At 38.5% G+C, this 21,888-nt stretch overlaps 1 protein-coding gene across 1 annotated transcript in view; it reads right to left on the bottom strand.

The window, feature by feature from the left end:
* Positions 1-546: 546 nt before the first annotated feature.
* The window catches only part of LOC127456712 (centrosomal protein of 135 kDa), a 40,324-nt gene continuing 18,982 nt past the window's right edge, over positions 547-21,888 (bottom strand). Inside the window, exons 16-26 of the mRNA XM_051725224.1 lie at positions 20,636-20,751; positions 19,768-19,922; positions 19,523-19,578; positions 19,244-19,412; positions 7,254-7,364; positions 6,937-7,122; positions 6,652-6,861; positions 5,958-6,160; positions 2,737-2,841; positions 2,154-2,309; positions 547-1,192 (exon numbers count right to left, since the gene is read on the bottom strand). Of these exons, the coding sequence (XP_051581184.1) occupies positions 1,171-1,192; positions 2,154-2,309; positions 2,737-2,841; positions 5,958-6,160; positions 6,652-6,861; positions 6,937-7,122; positions 7,254-7,364; positions 19,244-19,412; positions 19,523-19,578; positions 19,768-19,922; positions 20,636-20,751 (1,489 nt within the window). The 3' untranslated portion in view covers positions 547-1,170. The remainder of the gene's footprint in view (positions 1,193-2,153; positions 2,310-2,736; positions 2,842-5,957; positions 6,161-6,651; positions 6,862-6,936; positions 7,123-7,253; positions 7,365-19,243; positions 19,413-19,522; positions 19,579-19,767; positions 19,923-20,635; positions 20,752-21,888) is intronic.

The following is a 21,888-nucleotide window of genomic DNA, read 5'->3' as shown; positions in this document are numbered from 1 at the left end:
ACAATCTATAAATTAGCTGCTATCGTGGTCTATTTGGCCAGAATATCCTGCAGTTATAAAAACTTTACAATGTTTGACCTTATCAGACTAGCAATCATTGTGTCTAATGTTAAAAAACGTTATCTAACTTTTGTAACGTCATTTATTTCAAAACATTAATGTTTCCAATAAGTCAAAACAACAGCATAAGATATGGCACGTTTCGGATATCCGTCTTTTCCTTTCTTTCGTTATTTATTTGTCCATTCGCTCTGATAAGATGTCCTGGATCCATGTGTACACCGATGCCTCGAACCACATACATCCACGCAGAGGAGCAGAGCCAAAGCACAACCAAAACAATGTTCTTCCACAAGACGCATGGTTTTATTTTTTAACCGCTAGAGGGCCAAAAGTTACATTGTGTAGCTTTAAATAGTACAAAAAGATGAAACATGAAAAACATTCAGGTCTACAAAATGTTCTGCACATAAACCAACAAGAATTATATTAAACAATACACAGACTGGCCAGAAGAGGATGAATATAATACCAAATAAAGACAGGTCATTTAAAAATTATGTTTATTCATAAGTTAATCAGTTTACAAGAACCATCTACTATACACATGTAAACATAAAAAAAAAAAAGGGTTTGGATAGCAAGTGTTTGCTGTAGTGTGACATTAATACAGCCATATGTATCATGGCCATATCAACTTAAATTTGACTGAAGGATTTGGTCACACTTTCACATTTTAAAACACAGACTCTCAAGTTTAACCTGCTAAAAGTCTGCAATGTAAAGATATAAAAAGTTACTTTTTTTCATTCCAAAAAGTACAAAACTATGCAAAACACAGACAATACAAACATGTAACAGGGCCACAACCACTGCAATACAATTGCTTTTAAGTTAATAAAAACATATTAGACAAATGACAGCTCTAGTGACAGGCTTTTTTTTGGCATCATTTTACTTAAATACAAAGGTTTTTAAAAGCCAAAGGAAGGACTGTCGGGACTGAGACATGTCTGGTCCAACAAAAGGTTTCTTCAAGATTTGCTACACACAAGAATCTTCCACAAATATTCATGTGATGTCTTGACAGTGCAAATGTGACAGGCCGCTCTCTCGAGGTATTATGACCAGTGTTATAAGCCATCGTTTTCTTTTGCACTTCAAGCCTGGCTAGTCCTTAAAGCTCACACTTCTGATGAAATGGAAGATAAATGGGGGTTACTTAAAAACATGTGCACGTGATGCAATTAGGGCTGTCAGTCATTTACATTTTTAATAAAATGTATTTAACACAAATTGCATGTTGAAGGGATAGTTCACCCAAACATAAAAATTCTCATCATTTACTTACCCATCATGCCATCCCAGATGTGTATGACGTTTTTTTTTTTTTTATACTGCTGAACACAAAGATGTTTTGAAAAATGTCTCAGCTCTGTAGGTCAACACAATGCAAGTGAATGGTGGCCAGTGGTTAAATCTATATCTTCAGAAATTATATGATAACAGATCAATATTAAAGTCTTTTTTTACTATAAACCTCCACTTTCGCTTCATGCATATTGCCACCTAGAGAACTTTTACAAAAAATTACTTAAACATTGATCTGTTACTCACCCACACTTATCACATTGAAGACATGGATTAGTTTTATGCTGCCTTTATGTGCTTTTTGGACCTTTAAAGTTCTGGTACCCATTCACTTGCATTGTATGGACCTACAGAGCTGAAATATTCTTCTAAAATCTTCGTTTGTGTTCAGCAAAAATAGTCACACATCTGGGATGGCATGAGGATGAGTAAATGATGAGAGAATTTTTGAGAGAACTATCCCTTTAATATTTGCTTAGAAAAGTTGACAAATCGAGATAATTCAATGACATTATTGTGTCACATGAGTTAAGCATTGAATAGACAAAAGTGGCTGTAGATGTTAACATTGTTTTATTCCCAAATCACTGAACATAAGCCTATTACTGGCCTTATGTCCACAGCAACCCATTCTACAATCAATTATCAATCTGTCATAAGGGCCATTTGCATATTCCATTTGTGCTATTTTTTTTAATTGTTGGTCTTTGTACGCATATCAGTGTGATATGTATCAGTTAAACCTAATTAGGTTGCAGTGAATGTTAATATGGGAGACTCACTTTTCTGGCGTCTTGTCTATGGAGCGCTCTGGAATACGAAGGATGGAGCGCTCAGGAGAAACAGGCCGAGGACTGAGAGAGGCACTGAGAGGGGAGGAGCTACGCAGAGAGGAGAAAGACAAGCCTTGTCTGCGCATTTCCTGCACTGCTCTCTCCCTAACAGAGAAAAACAAAGCCTCATATTGACAAAAATGTAACACTTCACTGCTACGATGGATCATTTAAAGGTATAGTTCACCTAAAAATGAACATTCTGTCTTTTAACCACCTAATGTTGTTCAAAGCCTGTATGACTTTCTTCATTGGAACACCAAAGGAGATGTTAGGCAAAGTGTGAGGGACTGACAGACTCAGCCAAAATTTCCATACAATGACAGTGAACATCTTTTGTGTTCCACGGAAGAAGGAAAGTCACATTGGTAAAACAACGCGAGGGTGAATAAATGATGACAATTTGGGGTGAACTATCCCTTTAAAAGGACATTTATGTTGCTCGTATATCAGTTGTAAAAGGAGACATTGACAGCAGACCAAATGGATATTTTGTTCATGATTAAGTGTTTTTGGTCACTCAGAATCTCACCTTTCAAAGCGCTCAGAGGTAAGCTGTCTCTTGAGGACATCCATTTCTGTTTGTAGCTGAGACACTTTTCCACGCAACTGAGAAACCTCTCTAGCATGACTAGCTCTAAAGATTAAAAAACAGTCACACTGTATTTACAGACTTTTCAAAGATCTCGAAAGAAAGTGGCACATACAGTATAGTGTTAGATACAGCATCTATGGCTTTTTAACTGTGCTGGAGTGCATTAAGATGTCCTTATTTGATGGATGTCTGTTTGTTCCACACACTGTTATCAGTGATCACCACAGCAACTGCACACTTCCACTAGGCAACAGAATTGAGTAACTGCTTATTTGGAGGAAAACAACATTAAATTGAGATTTTATGTACTGACAGTGCTCTGCCCAAGCCAAAAACAACCACTTAAGCCAGACTCAAAATGACAAATGTAAAAATGTGTATTGTAAATTACTATATAAACAATGTCAACAGATTTACAGCACACATAAAACTGGGCCACTTTAATGAAAATAAAATAATATAATTATCTTTGCATACTATTCAGAAAAACAGTTTTTCTTTTATACTATGAAATCCACCAAAGCATAATTTCCATTAAAGAAGAGGTCAAATTTGTATGCTTGATCATCTGTGCAATATGTAAGGCTCTATTGTCAGCTAAAAACAAACATGTAGTTTGTTACCCTCTAAATGACTGGGTGGGGCTTGTTCCCTGAATATTTCCTTAAATTTCTCTGTAACTTCATCCATTTCCCAATGATCCCTCCCCTGCCTATTTGACCTCTTCCTGCAATTCCACATTAGATTGAATGCCATATTAGTGTTTGAATCATCTCCTTACATTCTTCCCATTTGTGAATGATTTTCCTTTCCTTAAAATAGCCTGTTTCATGTTCCAATTTTATTTTTTTTTGTCAGCTGAACTCCTATGGCCTAACTTATTTACATAACAAATTACATGTATGTGTTTGGCAGAAGCTTTTATTCAAAGCGATTTACAGTGCATTCAAGTTATACATTTGATCAGTTTGGGTGTTCCCTGGGAAACTAACCCATGATCTTGGTGTTGCTAGTGCCATGCTCTTCCAGTTGAGCTACAGGAACCCTTAAAGTATCCCTGATATTTATGTTAACCGTTAAACTCTTTGCATGTTTACTTAAAGCAATATCACATGAGAAAGAGGCTGCACGGCAAATGATGCAGGTAATCACAGCCGTGCTGATAGATGGACAATACAGCACAACTGCGAGTGTGATGTTGCTTTTATACAACAGTTCAATGTACAAGTAAATAAATAAGGGAAAAACTAAGAACTGCTCTAAAAAAAAACACTCTTCTGTGATTAACTACATTCTTACGCCACGGACTCAGGATCTGTCTTTGCTAGTTTGAAAGATGTGCCCAACCCTCCATTACTAATTCGAAAGCATCACTTTAGAACTAGTAACAACAGCTTGGGCTGTTTATAATAAGTTATTGGAGAAAAAAGGACGTGTTTGAGAAAGAGAGAGAGAGAGAGTGTGTGACTGAGCGTGTGATCACCTGCGTCTGTCAGTTTAACTCTATTCCTCAGCCGTAGTGTAGGGCTGGGCGACATGTAAAAATTATTTTATCGATAATCGCCTTAAAAACATATTGCGATATACCATTACATCTTCAACCCCCCTGCTGAGGGTTGGTGAATTTTTTTGCGTTATTGATTTTGCTTTTAAAATGTAATTAATTTATTAAAACATGAAAAACAAACAAAAAACATTTCTAAATTCAAATCGCACTTTAAACGAAAAAAGTAATAAAATAACGAAGTGATAAAAAAAACAAATCTTATTTAACCACCTTATTTAAACATGTACCGTCTCCAATGAATCCATTTGCCATCAGGCAAGTATTTGTCAACGACACCAGGTGGAAAATTACTAATGGCCTACAGATTAAAAACTAAAGACAATTATAAACGTAAAGACAATAATAATCATAATAAATAAGCCCAATAAATTCTCGTGTTCCCAAAATAATGCTGCCAAACATGTGTTCTTATCGAATTTGTGTTTGTACTCCGTTTTGGTAATACAGTTAATGCTACCTAAAGAAAAGAAAACAGAACTCAATTTTAGGTTCAAGGTGAACGTGTTTTGTATTATTTATGATTTAATCACTTTGGTCTTTGTTTCTTTAATACAAAGATATATATATTACTGAACCTGCATTCTCATAGACAACATTATTCTTGCAAACAGTTTTCAGACGAATGAAACAGAAAAAAAAAGAAAAGAAAAAAAAAAAGAGTGAAAACTCTTTACATGCGTGTGTTCCACATGACAGTCTCGTGCTGCACGCCTCTGGACAAACAGCGAATCAGACACAAGCATTGACTTATTAAAATTATAATAAAGTGTGTTTCTTCAAGCGTGTGTCTTTGTGACTAACAGCATTTCTTGTCATGTGTCACTCCGAGGTGTCTTACAGGTCGCCCGCCTGTTGCGGGTAGATGAGCAAAATTACCCGAGCATGAAATACATTTGGACGAGGAGCTTGCGAGCATTTTGCAGGTGCTAGTTTCACACCCTGGACTACTGTTTAATATATCTGGCAACTTCCAAGATCCATGGTTTTGCAATTTCCCTATATTGTTGATCATCATCTGTCAATGAGTGTCGCGATCAGCATTGGGATCTTTGTAAGACATCGTCAATATCTGATAATATTGTCTTATCATCCAGCCCTACTGTAGTGTGATAGAAATCCGCTCCGATCATGGAGAGATGCCTGCCATACGTGCTATCGAATTATCCTAAGAGTATTTCAAGCAATTTCAAGTGTTTTGTTGTCAAAATATGGAGGACACCAGTTTTATTCTTGTATATTTCAATGGGAACTCTTATTTTGACACTGATACAGAAAGCATTCTCTACTCCATCATGTTGAAAGTTTATGTCTTCTCCTAACTCTGAAACTTGTATCAGGTAGGCACACTGAGCATATGTGATTTCTCCATCTGTCGCGACTCTAAGCTGTGATCGGCAGTAATGCTGAAGCTGTTATATTCACCCCAAATAAAGTGCTCAGTGAGTGTGTGTATATTATATATTATTATACATTATTCATTCAATTTAATTAATTGGAATTTCATCAAAATCTCACCAATTTAGGGGCTTAAGAAACCCTGTTTGGGAACCCTTCCCTAGACTTTCATCAATCTCATTCTATTTTCTCTTACGTTTTACTGTCTGCAAGAGTTAAGCGGCCCTTCAGCACTTTGAGTTCAGACTCTTTCTCGCTGGCACTCATGTGCGTCTGAAACTCCTTCTGCCGATTGGTGGAGAGCAGCGTCTCCAGATTGCGTACTGTGAGCCGCTCACTGGCCAGCTGTTTTTTCAGAAGCTCTGCCTCCGAGCGCACATCCTCCAGTTCACCTGTTAGCTGGGATTCAATTTCATGGAGAGATCAGGTTAGTGTTTAGTGTTAGCAGATACAATATACACAAATATGAATGGGAGGAATCGCAAGTTTGGAATGGAAGTCCTGCCTTGAGAGTCAACTGCCTTTCTGATAAAAAAAAGGCATCACTTGTTTTCTTAATTTAGAACATTCATATGCATTAGCTGGACCAGCCTGAAAAAATAGTTTTTGAACTAAAAAAGCAAAATAATATGATACCAATTATTGCCAATTTCCGATGTTAAAACATAATATTCTTGACAAACAGTATGAGATTTCAGTCTTCTCCCATTCAAGGAGATAAAAGCTGAATGCCTACATAGAAAATATTGGCCCAAGGGACATTACCTAAATTGTAGGCGATTGGTGGACTGACTTGCCCTTAAAAAGGGACTTCGGTGTTAGACTTACATTACATTTTCAAACCCTTGCTAGAGACAAGTGCTGTTGACTGGCAGGATGGTGCATCTTACCCTCTCAAGCTCCATGCTCTTAGTTGTTAGTTGGCGAGCTGTGACCTCTTTACTGGAGTCTAGCTTAACACACAGTTCTCTGACAGAAGCCAGGTCTGCCAATACTGAGGCTTTATCAGCTCGAGCTGCCTGGATCTCCTCTTCCAAACGAGACATTGTTCGTGCCAGTGAGGACACCTGAGCTTCATATGCCTGCAGAGCATTCAAGTGCTGAAAGAAAAAACAGGCAAGTTAAACAACAGCAGAGACCGTTATTCTATTCCTCATGCCCATTGTCACTCATACCTCCTGTATCTCTCTGTCCTGCAGTGAGACTCTCTCTCTAAGGTGTCTACGCTCTGTGTCTGATGAGAGCAGCTCCAGTCTGATGGAGTTATTCAGTCCCTCTGCCTGCTGCAATTTCAGCTCTCTGTCCTCTGACTCAGAGTGAACGGATCGGAAACGCTCCAGCATTTCCCTGTTCTCTTGTTCCTATAAACAGTGTCAGCATGAACACAAATTGCTTAATATATTATACTATCATAGAAAGGGTTTTGCAGGATAATGAGATAAGAAATGCATTTTATGTTTTAGAATTGCTGGGGGTGGATTCCATCTCATACCTTGGCAGCCATCATGCTTTCTATCCGAGCCACCTCTGAGATGTACGAGTGAACTCTGAGCTTCAATTCGTCCCTTTCGTTCAGAGCTTCTTGCATTTCTTCATGCACTGCCTGAAGAAAAAGTCACAGAAATGTTAGAATGAGTGTACATGATTTCCACTGGTTATAAAGGTTGGGGAAAAAAAACTATTCTGTCACAAATCGTGATTCTTGAGACATATGATTTTAAAATCAACACTAAAATAGGAAAAATAAAAAAAATTATATATATATATATATATATATATATATATATATTTATTTCATTTAATACATAAAAAACATTTAGCTTAATATGCTAATACAATAATAGCTAGATCAGAGAAGTTTTGTCTCTTTAATTCTTTACATTTAGTACTTTAATGCATCGCTACTCCAGCTATCAAAGCGGCACTTCAAATCCTCTGCTGTGGGTAATAGTACTGTTATTATACTATTTGTTTATCTGTACCATGTTTACAGGTTTATTTGTGAGAAGTTGTGGAGAATTTTTCAGGAGTCATTCTGCAGATTCTGTCTGACACTTCATAAATAGTTACAGTAAAAAAAGGCTCATCAAACTGTTGAATGCTGTGAACTACATGTTACACCCCCGCAATATTTACTGCATAATCTAACAGCTATGAGATTTTTTAATGCAGAGCCATGATCGCTCTGTAACTCCAAGCACTATGGTTACATAGGTTTTTGAAGCATGTCATTCCGCATCCGGGATGTTCTTAAGCAGCTTTGTGTCACTCTGTATTGGGAGTCTTTCTTGTTTAAACTTTGATTTATGTGATGAGGTTGTAGTTAATTAGTTGTTATAATACAGATATTAGTTGTCCTGTTTAAAGGGCTGAGATTAGTGTCTAATATATATATATATATATATATAAAACTCAGCAAAAAAAAAAAAAAAAAAAAAAGTCCTCTCACTTTCAACTGCTTTTATTTTCAGCAAACTTAACATGTGTAAATATTTGCATGAACATAAAAAGATTCAACAACTAAGACAAAAAAAAGTTTGACAGACATGTGACTAACAGAAATGGAATAATGTGTCCCTGAACAAAGGGGGGGCCAAAAACAAAAGTAACAGTCAGTATCTGGTGTGGCCACCAGCTGCATTAAGTACTGCAGTGCATCTCCTCCTCATGAACTGCACCAGATTTGCCAGTTCTTGCTGTGAGATGTTACCCCACTCTTCCACCAAGGCACTTGCAAGTTCCCAGACATTTCTGGGTGGAACTGCCCTAGCCCTCACCCTCCGATACAACAGGTCCCAGATGTGCTCAATGGGATTGAGATCCGGGCTCTTCGCTGGCCATGGCAGAACACTGACATTCCTGTCTTGCAGTATGGCTGGTGGCACTGTCATGCTGGAGGGTCATGTCAGGATGAGCCTGCAGGAAGGGTACCACATGAGGGAGGAGGATGTCTTATCTGTAATGCACAGCGTTGAGACTGCCTGCAATGACAACAAGCTCAGTCCGATGATGCTGTGACACACCGCCCCAGACCACGATGAACCCTCCACCTCCAAATCGATCCAGCACCAGAGTACAGGCCTCGGTATAACGCTCATTCTTTGACGATAAACGTGAGTCGGAACATCACCCATGGTGAGACAAAACCGTGACTCGTCAATGAAGAGCACTTTTTGCCAGTCCTGTCTGGCCCAGCGAAGGTGGGTTTGTGCCCATAGACGACATTGTTGCCGGAGATGTCTGGTAAGGACCTGCCTTACAACAGGCCTACAAGCCCTCTCTCAGCCTATTGCGTACAGTCTGAGCACTGATGGAGAGATTGTGCATTCCTGGTGTACCTCGGGCAGTTGTTGTTGCCATCCTATACCTGTCCTGCAGGTGTGATATTCGGATGTACCGATCCTGTGCAGGTGTTGTTACACATGGTCTGCCAATGCGAGGACGATCATCTGTCCTTCCTGTCTCTCTGTAGTGCTGTCTTAGGCGTCACTTTAATTTATTGCCGTAGCCACATCTGCAGCCCTCATGCCTCCATGCAGCATGCCTAAGGCACGTTCATGCAGATGAGCAGGGACTCTGGGCATCTTTCTTTTGGTGTTTTTCCAGAGTCAGTAGGAAGGTCTCTTTAGTGTCCTAAATTTTTATAACTGTGACCTTAACTGCCTACCGTCTGTAAGCTGTTAGTGTCTTAATGACCGTTCCACGGGTGCATGTTCATTAATTGTTTATGGTTCATTGAACAAGCATGGAAAACATTGTTTAAAACCTTTACAATAAAGATCTGTAAAGTTATTTGGATTTTTACAAAATGATCTTTAAAATACAGTGTTCTGAAAAAGGGCCAATCACACTGGTGGCCAATAGTTTGGAATAATGTACAGATTTTGCTGTTTTGGAAGGAAATTGGTTCTTTAATTCACCAAAGTGGCATTCAACTGATCACAAAGTATAGTCAGGACATTACTGATGTAAAAAACAGCACCATCACTATTTGAAAAAAATAAATAAGTTTTGATCAAATCCAGACAGGCCCCATTCCAGCAACCAACACTCCAACACCTTATCCTAGAGTAATCATGCTAAATTTCTAATTTGGTACTAGAAAATCACTTGCCATTATATCAAACATAGTTGAACGCTATTTAGTTCATTAAATGAAGCTTAAAGGTGCAATATGTAAAATTTTTCATGTAATATATGCCTTTTGTTTTTTTGCCAATGTGTGAACGGCTTGTAACACAACTTAAAAAATTAGTCCTTCCTGGACTTCCTAGGTTGCCTATTAAAGCCTGTAGACTGATTTTCATACGCTTTTGCAGGGAAAATCCAAAGGATGTGACATATATGCACGCTCCCGAGAGTCTTGCCTCAGACAGTAGCTTCTCTTCCGCTATTCAACAGCATCAACAGACAGTCTGCGACACTAGGTAACGTTATCTTAGAGATGGAATCCAGCAAACGTCTGGCTCCCAGCACAACACAGACTCCTACACAAATGGCAAAAAAAATAAAAAAATAATAATAATAATTTATCTACTGAATCCCATCTGGCTAAGCGAGAACGTGATCGTGGTCAAGCGAAAACTAGAGTGAACATCGGCAGGGCATTTGATTCCTGGAGGGACCTTCGTTCGATTTTGGGGATCAAAACCGACCCTGAATTGGCATTCTTCTTATTGGACAGGTAAGATATATAACTGCAAAGCATGTGAAATACAGTGCCATGAGGATTGTTCTGTGTAATTTTAGCCGGTGTCGGTGAATCACGTTCAGCCTCTTTGCACGTTACGTCACTGTTTTGGTCAATGCTCGCTCGCGTCCCTATGGAGTGTGTGCACGAGTACGAGCATGAGCAACAGGTAACTGGCTGCAGTTCACTTAATGGCCACAGGTGTCATTAATAACAAGGGTTTCTGAATCTTATATACTGCACCTTTAACATTGTCTTTGTGTTTGTTTTTGAGTTGCCACAGTATGCAATAGACTGGCATGTCTTATGGTCAATATTAGGTCAAAAATAGCAAAAAAGAAACCGCTTTCTCTAGAAACTCATTCAATCATTGTTTTGAGGAATGAAGGCCATACAATGCTTGAAAATGCCAAAAAACTGAAGATTTCATACAAAGGTGTACACTACAGTCTTCAAAGACAAAGGACAACTGGCTCTAACAAGGACAGAAAGAGATGTGGAAGGCCAGATGTACAACTAAACAAGAGGATAAGTACATCAGAGTCTCTAGTTTGAGAAATAGACACCTCACATGTCCTCAGCTGACAGCTTCATTGAATTCTACCCGCTCAACACCAGTTTCATGTACAACAGTAAAGAGAAGACTCAGGGGTACAAGACTTTTGGGAAGAATTGCAAAGGAAAGCCACTTTTGAAACAGAAAAACAAAAAGAAAAGGATAGAGTGGGCAAAGAAACACAGACATTGAACAACAGATAATTGGAAAAGAGTGTTATGGATCTTAACCCCATTGAGCTTTTGTGGGATCAGCTAGACTGTAAGGTGCGTGAGAAGTGCCTGACAAGACATCCACATCTATGGCAAGTGCTACAGGAAGCGTGGGGTGAAATGTCACCTGAGTGTCTGGACAAACTGACAGCTAGAATGCCAAGGATTTGCAAAGCTGTCATTGCTGCACATGGAGGATTTTTTGATGAGAACTCTTTGAAGTAGTTTAAGAAGTTCTGAATTTTTTTTTTTTCAAATTGTAATAGTAATTTTTCACATTATTAATGTCCTGACTATACTTTGTGTGAATGTCACTTTGGTGAATAAAAGTACCAATTTCTTTCCATAAGAGCAAAATCTGTACATTATTCCAAACTTTTGGCCGCCAGTGTGTGTGTGTGTGTGTGTGTGTGTGTGTGTGTAAACACACAGTACTGTGCAAAGGTTTCAGGCACTTGTGAAAAATGCTGCATAGTGAGGATGTCTTCAAAAATAATGACATACATTTTCATTTATCACTTAATGTCATACAAAGTCCAGTAAATATAAAAAAGCTAAAATCAATATTTGGTGTGACCACCTTTGCCTTTAAAACAGCACCAATTCTCCTAGGTACACCTAGACACAGTTTTTCGTGGTTGTTGGCAGATAGGATGTTTCAAGCTTCTTGGAGAATTTGCCACAGTTCTTCCATCTATTTAGGCTGTCTCAATTGCTTCTGTCTCTTTGTGTAATCTCAGATTGACACAACGTTCATGTCAGGGCTTTGTGGGGGCCATGACATCTGTTGCAGGGCTCCCTGTTCTTCTATTCTAATCTTTTCTATTTGCAAAAGTAATGTTTGAGAGTCTAATATTTATATTTCCTATTGACACACCAAACCTGAAGATATAAATAACCATCTTAAGACAAATGCTTTTGTGAAACATCTTATGTGCCTAAGACTTATGCACAGTACTGCATATATTTTTTTTTTTTTTACACACACAGTATTTATATATATGCTCTAGACTTTCTTTTGCATGTTTATAATATATATATATATATATATATATATATATATATATATATATATATATTTAAGCAATATCACATGAGCAAGAGTGCGATATGGCCCTACATCAGCACTGCTGTGATTTGGCCGCAGGCCGAGTGCTGTAGGTAATCACAGCAGTGCTGATTTAGGGCCATATAGCATGTCTGCGAGTGTGATATTGCTTATATACAACAGTTCAATGAACAAGTAAATTTTAAAAAATTAGGAAAAACTGAGTACGGTCACAAAAAACGCATTTGTACATGGAACTATTTTCTTATGTGACGGATCAGAATCTGCCATTGCTGGTTCAACCAAATGATGCGTCCAAGCCTTCGTTAGTAATTCAAAAATGTCACTTCAGAAATAGTATCACGGCTTGTGCTGTTTCTAACAAGTTATTGGATAAACAAGGATGGGTGTGTGTGAGTGAGAGAGAGAGAGAGAAAGAGAGAGAGAGAGAGATGGAGCATGTGCGATCACCTGTTGCCACTCCCAAGGAGAGATGCTGTCAGCTTTCTGAAGATCAGCTTTCTCAGTGGAAAAGTAGCTGTCCAAGCAGGGGTATTTCTCCCTATTTCGCGGTAGCTGGTGCACAAAAGTCTTTCACTATAGAAACCGCAATGTCCTCTGCCATTTTAAACAGCACGTCCTCTCCAATGTGGAAAGTCCGGTAAGAGGTAAGCGCCTTGAGTCTGTTGTGTCTCTCAGCTGTGATGAGCCGTAATGCTGAAGTTGTTAGTTTAAAGCCTTTTAAAGCTATCGTCTAGCTTTAGTAGTGTAGTAACAGAGATGGGTAGTAATGCGCTACATTTACTCCGTTACATTTACTTGAGTAACTTTTTGGGAATAAATTGACTTTGAGTAGGTATAAAAGTGGGTACATTTTACTGTCACTCAAGTAAATTTCTAATGAATTTTTTTTACTTTTACTTCTTTACATTGGGTGGCGTTACTGTCATTACATTACTGGGTTTAATTTGAATTAATGTGTAATTTATTGAGAGATTATTGAATGGGACTTTTACGAGAGCGGAAGTTCACACAGCTGTGCACACTGAGCCGGTGTCACAGACTGTCACTCAATCACTGCAGCAGCATCAAACTCTTCAAAGTGAAACACTTTCTTCGCTCCTCAGAGTGAAAAAAGAATAGTTTCGTCATGCAGTGCCTTCATTTAACACCAAGACAAGCTGATATTTCAAGATTAAAATCACAGCTCCAATTTAAGGCAGCACGCTGAGGTAAATTTTGGCTCTAATCCTAACATTGGCTTTTCGGTGTAATGAGATTTTCAGGGTGATAAAAAACATCAGTTTTTAAGTGTACATTTTTAAATCAGTGCAGCAATATAAAAGTGTGCTTTGTCACGCGTCCCGCATGTAATAAGCAGTATTTATGCATTTACTCCGCGCCCTCGCGGGGGTACTGGAAACTATCGCAGCTACTTCAGGCGGATTAACTGTAAAAATCCATGTAAACATCCAAGTTAAGTGTAAATCACTGCCATTCGCGTGATCGACAACTGGAGCGCGAACAGACAGCATTTCTGCGTGTGCACAGCGAGGTGTGCGGGGCACGCGCGTATGAGATGTGCGGTGCGAGGCAATCGTATGGCGGAGAGAGTGGCTGTGTCCGCAATCGTTCACTCATTCACTATTTCCTACACTATATTGCCAAAAGTATTCACTCACCCATCCAAATAATTGAATTCAGGTGTTCCAATCACTTGCATGGCCACAGGTGTATAAAATGAAGCACCTAGGCATGCAGACTGCTTCTACAAACATTTGTGAAAGAATGGGCCGCTCTCAGGAGCTCAGTGAATTCCAGCGTGGTACTGTGATAGGATGCCACCTGTGCAACAAGTCCAGTCGTGAAATTTCCTCGCTACTAAATATTCCACAGTCAACTGTCAGTGGTATTAGAACAAAGTGGAAGCGATTGGGAATGACAGCAACTCAGCCACGAAGTGGTAGGCCACGTAAAATGACAGAGCGGGGTCAGCGGATGCTGAGGCGCATAGTGCGCAGAGGTCGCCAACTTTCTGCAGAGTCAATCGCTACAGACCTCCAAAGTTCATGTGGCCTTCAGATTAGCTCAAGAACAGTGCGTAGAGAGCTTCATGGAATGGGTTTCCATGGCCGAGCAGCTGCATCCAAGCCAAACATCACCAAGTGCAATGCAAAGCGTCGGATGCAGTGGTGTAAAGCACGCCGCCACTGGACTCTAGAGCAGTGGAGACGCGTTCTCTGGAGTGACTAATCACGCTTCTCCATCTGGCAATCTGATGGACGAGTCTGGGTTGCCAGGAGAACGGTACTTGTCTGACTGCATTGTGCCAACTGTGAAGTTTGGTGGAGGGGGGATTATGGTGTGGGGTTGTTTTTCAGGAGCTGGACTTGGCCCCTTAGTTCCAGTGAAAGGAACTCTGAATGCTTCAGCATACCAAGAGATTTTGGACAATTCCATGCTCCCAACTTTGTGGAAACAGTTTGGGGATGGCCCCTTCCTGTTTCAACATGACTGCGCACCAGTGCACAAAGCAAGGTCCATAAAGACATGGATGAGCGAGTTTGGTGTGGAAGAACTTGACTGGCCTGCACAGATTCCTGACCTCAACCCGATAGAGCACCTTTGGGATGAATTAGAGCGAAGACTGCGAGCCAGGCCTTCTCGTTCAACATCAGTGTCTGACCTCACAAATGCGCTTCTGGAAGAATGGTCAAAAATTCCCATAAACACACTCCTAAACCTTGTGGAAAGCCTTCCCAGAAGAGTTGAAGCTGTTATAGCTGCAAAGGGTGGGCCGACGTCATATTAAACCCTATGGATTAAGAATGGGATGTCACTTAAGTTCATATGCGTCTAAAGGCAGATGAGCGAATACTTTTGGCAATATAGTGTATATAGTGAATGGCAGTTAGTGCACTATGTCTCAGCGATAAGTGAAGGAAATGAGTGAATTCGGACGCGAGTGTCGGAGCTCTGGGGCTGTCGTAGAAACAACGTCACATATGAAATTTTAAAATACTTGGGCCTTACTTGTTCTTATTAAATAATATATTAATTCAATAAATCTTCATTCTGTTGTCATTTTTAATATATACTGTGTGTTAATATAAAGAGTAAGCACATTTGATCAAATAAAGAGTACATTTTAAAATGTATCTGTATGTTTTGCCACTCTATATGTTATTATGTTATTTTAATCAAGTAATGATTTCTCAGAAAGTAATTTACTGCATTCAGCATGAAATAAAACATTGCAGGAGTGAAGAAAGCAGTAAACTCCCAGCTCGTACGTCTTTCCCATGGTGGATTGTGGGCAATTAACCATTGTTGAGTGTACATCAAACGTACACTTGAAATTAGAGTGCATTGTGGGTAAGAATGAGTGAACAAAAGTAGGGAACGAGTGGCTCACTCAGAATTCAGACACTCCTACAAAATAGCGGACACTCGAAATAGTGCACTGTATAGTGGATAGAATGTTCCGTGACCGGAGTTGGTGCCTACGTAGGCTGCGTACTCTGCATTTAGAGAGTGGCGATACTGCTGTATAGAACTAATGATCTAAATTCTTGACACTGAAAACTGTAACTACACTGAAATAAGAATCCACACAGGACTTTAAAAGCTATGAAATAGCAAAAGAAGGCATTAATAAAGCATAATTTTGCTTTGGTTTATATTTCAGCATTATATATAATGTCCTTGTGGGACATTTTCATGTTTTCACCGTAATATTTACTAGAAATGTTTCCAAACCTCTCCTCTCATTGACAAATTCATCCAGATCTGACAAGAACCCTTAAAGGGATAGTTCACCCAAAAATTACAATTCTCATTATTTACTCACCCTCTTGCCATCCCAGATGTGTATAATTTTCTTTCATCTGCTGAACTCAAATTAAGATTTTTAGAAGAATTTCTCAGCTCTGTAAGTCCATAAAATTCAAGTGAATGGGTGGCAACATTTTAAAGATAAACACACAAACATAAGTCAGCATAAAAGTAATCCATAAGACTCTAATGGTTAAATCAGTATCTTCAGAAGCGATGTGATAGGTATGGATGAAAAACAGAGAAACAGATCACTTTCACATTCTTCTTGTGTTTTTGGTGATTCACATTCTTCTCTGCATATCGCCCCCTGCTGTCTATCAAAAAATGACAAATATTGATCTGTTTCTCACCCACACCTATCATATCACTTCTGAATACATGGATTTAACCACTGGAGTCTTATGGATTACTTTTATGCTGTCTTTATGTGCTTTTTGGAGCATCAAAATTTGGGCCTACAGAGCTAAAATATTCTTCTAAAAATCTTAATTTGTGTTCTGCTGAAGAAAGGAAGTCATACACATCTGGGATGGCATGAGGGTGAGTAAATGATGAAAGAATGTTCATTTTTGGGTAAACTATCTCTTTAAAGTGATAGCTCAGCCATAATTTAATATTCTGTCATCATTTCTCTACCCTCATGTTGTTCCAAACCAGTGTGACGCTTTGTATTATGTTGAACACAAAATATGTTAGACAGAATGTTAGGGACTGACAGTCTCAGTCACCATTCACTCTATATATATATATATATATATATATATATATATATATATATATATATATAAAAACATTCACTGAAAGTAAATAGTGACTCAGGCAAACATTCTGTCTAATATCTCCTTATTGTGTTGCATGGAAGAAAGTCATACGGGTTTGGAACAACATGATGGTGAATGATAACAGAATTTCCATTAATAATAATAATAATAATTCTGTAGTACATGTTCAATGTGTATTATGTAATGAAATATATGGGAGTAAACATCTATTATGTCATTTGTGAAAGTAACGAGTTACTCACTACTTGAGTACTCTTATAACTGGATACTTTCTTACTCTTACTCAAGTAATTATTTATGTTAGTACTTTTACTTCTACTTGAGTAATTATTTTTTTTGAAGTAATTGTACTTGTACTTGAGTACAGTTTTTGGCTACTCTACCCACCTCTGTGTAGTAGTAATACGAGCGATCATGTAGTGCTGTTGTATGTAAACACTGGCTGACGCGGATTCACTTCACGTCACATGGCTCATATTACACACAAAAATTATCTTTTGTCACCACATGCTGGCTAACATACAGACACATACAGTAGCTCTTAACACATCTACACTGCTCTTACACTTTAGTTTAGAACGGCACGAACACAAGCGGATTGATACACACAGTGAAGCATCTGAGTGCTGATGGTGTGAGACCATCAGTGCTCATGGAACGTCTCTCGTCCAATCATATTCGAGGACCGGAACTAACTGTTTTATATATATATATATATATATATATATATATATAAACATGCAAAGAAAAAAATCAAATAGTTTTCCTAAAAACTGATGTCCACATATGTGGACAGCGTGACTATGTTGTGAAATTTTAAATAATACAAAACTATAGAACTTTCTTTTTTCTTATTTATCAAACTGTTTATTATGTTTCCAGGACAGTTAGATATTCATGTTTTTGAGACGTTACAGACATTATAGCTGATTCTCTATAAAAATGCTTTGGAACAATGTGTACTGGAAAAGCACAAATAAAAAAACTACACAACTAAAAATTATTTGACCTGATTTGACATTTTTTTCTACTTTGGAAACAAAATCTCAATGTTCTCTCTTTGCACTGTCAAACAATCAAGTGATAGCCAGTGCTGAAGCATTTTACCAATTAGAAATTAGCCTAATTAATCCTGATACAAGTAATGGCCAGCATCGTCCAATCACTGCCAACCATGTTAAAATAAAATGATACATAATAAATTCTCAATCTAAGTACTGGTTACCATTGTCCCATGCCTTCCAACCATGTTCAGTGATCCAAACATCATCTGCAACCTGAAACTGAACTTTTGATGGGAAGTTTGAATTGAATGCACTTGGCTTCACAGGAAAGCTATAGGATGCTCTCTTACTCCCTATTTAGTGAATGAATTAACCTCCAGTGTGCTGTCTGTCTGCACTGGTCTCAGAACAGTTTGAAATGCACCATATTTTCATCCTAACTCCATATAAAGCCTCTGAAAGCAACATTTTTCTCAATGTGGAAATGCACAGTAAATGTGGGATTTCTAATGAAAACCTTGTGCTATTGTACACATTAGTTTACATTTAGTTAGATGAAACTAGTGACTAATCTTTGACACAAAAAGGTTTCAATGTAAAAACATAATTAGCTTTCTCACCAGATGTAGTTTTGTTGGCATTTCTCCCAAAGACAAACTCTGCTGTGATCGGCGCCATGTTGTTTTATCATATGACTCCATACGTCGAAAGTTTAACCCTTTACTGACAGCACAGATTCCCCTGAACTAAGATCAGTCGGTTTAAATTAGATTATGCGTTGCGTATAACGAAGCCAAAATACAATGTCCACACATGTGTAACACGGGGTCGCAAGAGAATAATATAGGAAACACATCTGATTGAGGTCACATGGACACAATGCAACCTAACAAGGTTTCCTTAACACCAACTAGTCGGCTAATAGCTCAGACAATGCAGCAACTAGTCAATTATGAAAATTTTTGGTTTTCTTTTACATGCAAATTCAGTGTTACAGAGTGAAACAAACGTCATGGCAGACACAACGCTTCTTCAATAAACATTTCTTTCTGGGAAAAAAAAAGGTTTTAAACAGTTAAATATATCAAATAACAAAAATTTAAAAAATAATAATAATAACAAATAAAATCGCAATACATATCGATTTGGAATATAAATATCATTGCAATATCAAATCAGGGGGTCTGTGACAATTCCCACCCTAACAGTTAATGATGCTCAATGAAATGTTGTGGACATTTAATAAATAAATGCTAAGTGAAATGCTAAGAGAGTCAGAAAGGGTGGAAAGAAGAGAAAAATAAAAAGAACACATATAACAAGGGAGAGGATCATTGGTGTAAATGTGTCTACCTGGTTTTCTCTGGTCATGGTGGCCAGATCGTCATGTAATCTGCGATTCTCTCTCAGCGCGACCTCTCTGTCTCGACTGATATTTGAGAGCTCCTCCTGTGATTGGTCTAGCTGTCTGCGCAGACTAGCTATTTCCCGCTCACGACTGCTCAATGCCACCTTCAGCTGACTGAAATTATTACATACAAAACATTCAATGTCTATTACACACAATTAAACATGACATGATCTCATCATGATGATATCAATATACACCCATTCAAAACCACAGACACTTACTCCAGAGAGTTCTCCAAATCTGTGACAGTAAGCCGGACTTCTGCCAAAGTCTTTTCCTGCAATCAAAACAAAATTTATAGAACTATCGAGAACTTAAAAATTTCACTTACAGTCTTAAAGACTCAGCATATAATATTATATGCTTATCTACAAATATGATAAGAAAAAACATTTTAGCAAAAATGCTATATTCATAAAACGGTTTAAATACAATCAGTGGTACATCATGTGTGACTTAACAGTACCTTCCTGTGGATCTCCTGCTGAAGCAGCACCATACTCTCAGTCTTCTGGTCGACTGCATCCTGCAGGGCATCTTTCTCTCGGTCTAGAGATGCTATTGCACTCTGCATAGCTGCTACTTCATCCTTCTGAGATGAACCATGTCTACTCAAATCACCTACACACACACAAACTTGTTTTTATATCACTGTGGTGACTCTCCATAGACTTCCATGCATTTTATACAGATCTAACGATAACTTCTATCCCCTAACCCTCACAGAAACCTTTTTGCATTTTCAAAAAAACATTGTTTAGTATGTTTAATAAGCCATTTCCCTCATGGGGACTGCTGGCTGGGCCCCACAAGGTAGGTGATCTCAGGTTTTACTATCCTTGTGGGGACATTTGGTCCCCACAATGTAGTATAAACATGCACACACACACACACACACACACACACACGTTAGTGCAGCTATCATTATGAGGACTCTCCACAGACATAATGATTTTTATACTGTACGGACTATAGATTCTATCCCCTAACCCTATCCCTAAACATAACCCTCACAGAAAACTTTCTGCATTATAAAATTTTCAAAAAAACATTACTTTTGTGTTTTTTTAAGCGATTTTAATTATGGGGACACTAGAAATGTCCTCATAAACCACATTTATAGCATAATACCCTTGTAATTACCAGTTTATAACCTAAAACATTTCATCGTAAACCACCCAAACCCGCCCACACACACACACACACACACACACACACACACACACACACACACACAAAGATCACAATCTTCTTTTTACATATTGAATTTTACAACTATAAATAAATAAATAAAATTAGGAAGAGAACACAGCAAAACACTGAGAAAGACGCACCAATTTTCTCCTCCAGTTTGTCAATCTGTTGGTGGGCTGCCTGCAGTTCATTGGTCTTCACAGATAATCTGTGCTGAACATCTGAGAGAGACTGCTCCATCTGTTCCTGTAGCAGCCTAAACACACACACACGAAATATCAAGCTGCTTTAAATTGGGTACAATTGCTGGCACATATTTAAGAAGAACAGCCTGATGCAACAGTAGCTATGTCTCATTTCGAAGGCTGTGCTCTGGAGTTTGCATTTGTCAGCTGCATACGTCACTGAGGCTCGTTTCAGAAAAGCAAGTAGGACACTCCGAATGAAGCCTCTGAATGTGACCTTCTTTCACAGGAATTTGGAGGATGCGAAAGGTGTATCCTCAACCTACAATTCTTTGTGCCAACTGAAACGTACATGATTTCTCTGAAAAAATTACCCGGATTTACCTGAAAATATGATGTATAAAAACAAGTAATGTTCTGTGTAATGATGAGTGTACAGTATATAAGATGTCAAATTATAATAACATATAATGTGAAGTAAAGTAAATATAAATGTACAGCTGCAAAACCCATTTTCCTTTCTCTCTACATCATTATAACTCTCCTAAGGTTTACCTCAGAGATTCCCTTCTCACTCAGAGCGCTCGTGCTGGTTGAGAGTGATGCGTGCAGTTTCCGTTTGTCCTACGAAGGCCATCTCGTTTAAACAAAGCTAATTCTAAGTTGAGGACACTCGGTATACCGCTGCCTTCAGAGGATGCGTCCTACTTAGCAACAGTATTCGTAATGAGACACCCAGTCTCTGAATAAATGCAAATAAAACAACAGGCACAAATGTCCGCCTATACTAATGATGTATACACACACAATAGTATGAGCCAGTATTCTTGCTCTCTTGGCGATAACTGTGAAAGATAAGGTGAGAAATCTCGGTGTCATAACTGATTCAGCACTTAGCTTTGAGAATCAGAAATTCTGTTTTTAAAAACAGCTTTTACCAGCTCAGAATGACTTCTAGGCTAAAACCCTTGCTTAGTTTCAAAGATTTAGAGACAGCTGTTCATGCTTTTATTACCTCGAGACTAGACTATTGTAACTCAGGGGTCTGTCAGCGGCAACTGTCCCGTCTGTAATTCGTGCAGAATGCTGCAGCCAGGCTACTGACTGGCACCAAAAAAAGGGAGCATATTACTTCACTGGCTTCCGGTGCGCTACAGAATTGGTTTTAAGATTTTATTATTAGTTTTTAAAGCACTACACAATTTGTC

This window comes from Myxocyprinus asiaticus, chromosome 19, assembly GCF_019703515.2.
Source record: "Myxocyprinus asiaticus isolate MX2 ecotype Aquarium Trade chromosome 19, UBuf_Myxa_2, whole genome shotgun sequence".
In the NCBI taxonomy this organism is placed as follows: domain Eukaryota; kingdom Metazoa; phylum Chordata; class Actinopteri; order Cypriniformes; family Catostomidae; genus Myxocyprinus; species Myxocyprinus asiaticus.
Note: the sequence above shows the minus strand (reverse complement) of the source record. Positions and strands in the feature narration are given on the sequence as shown.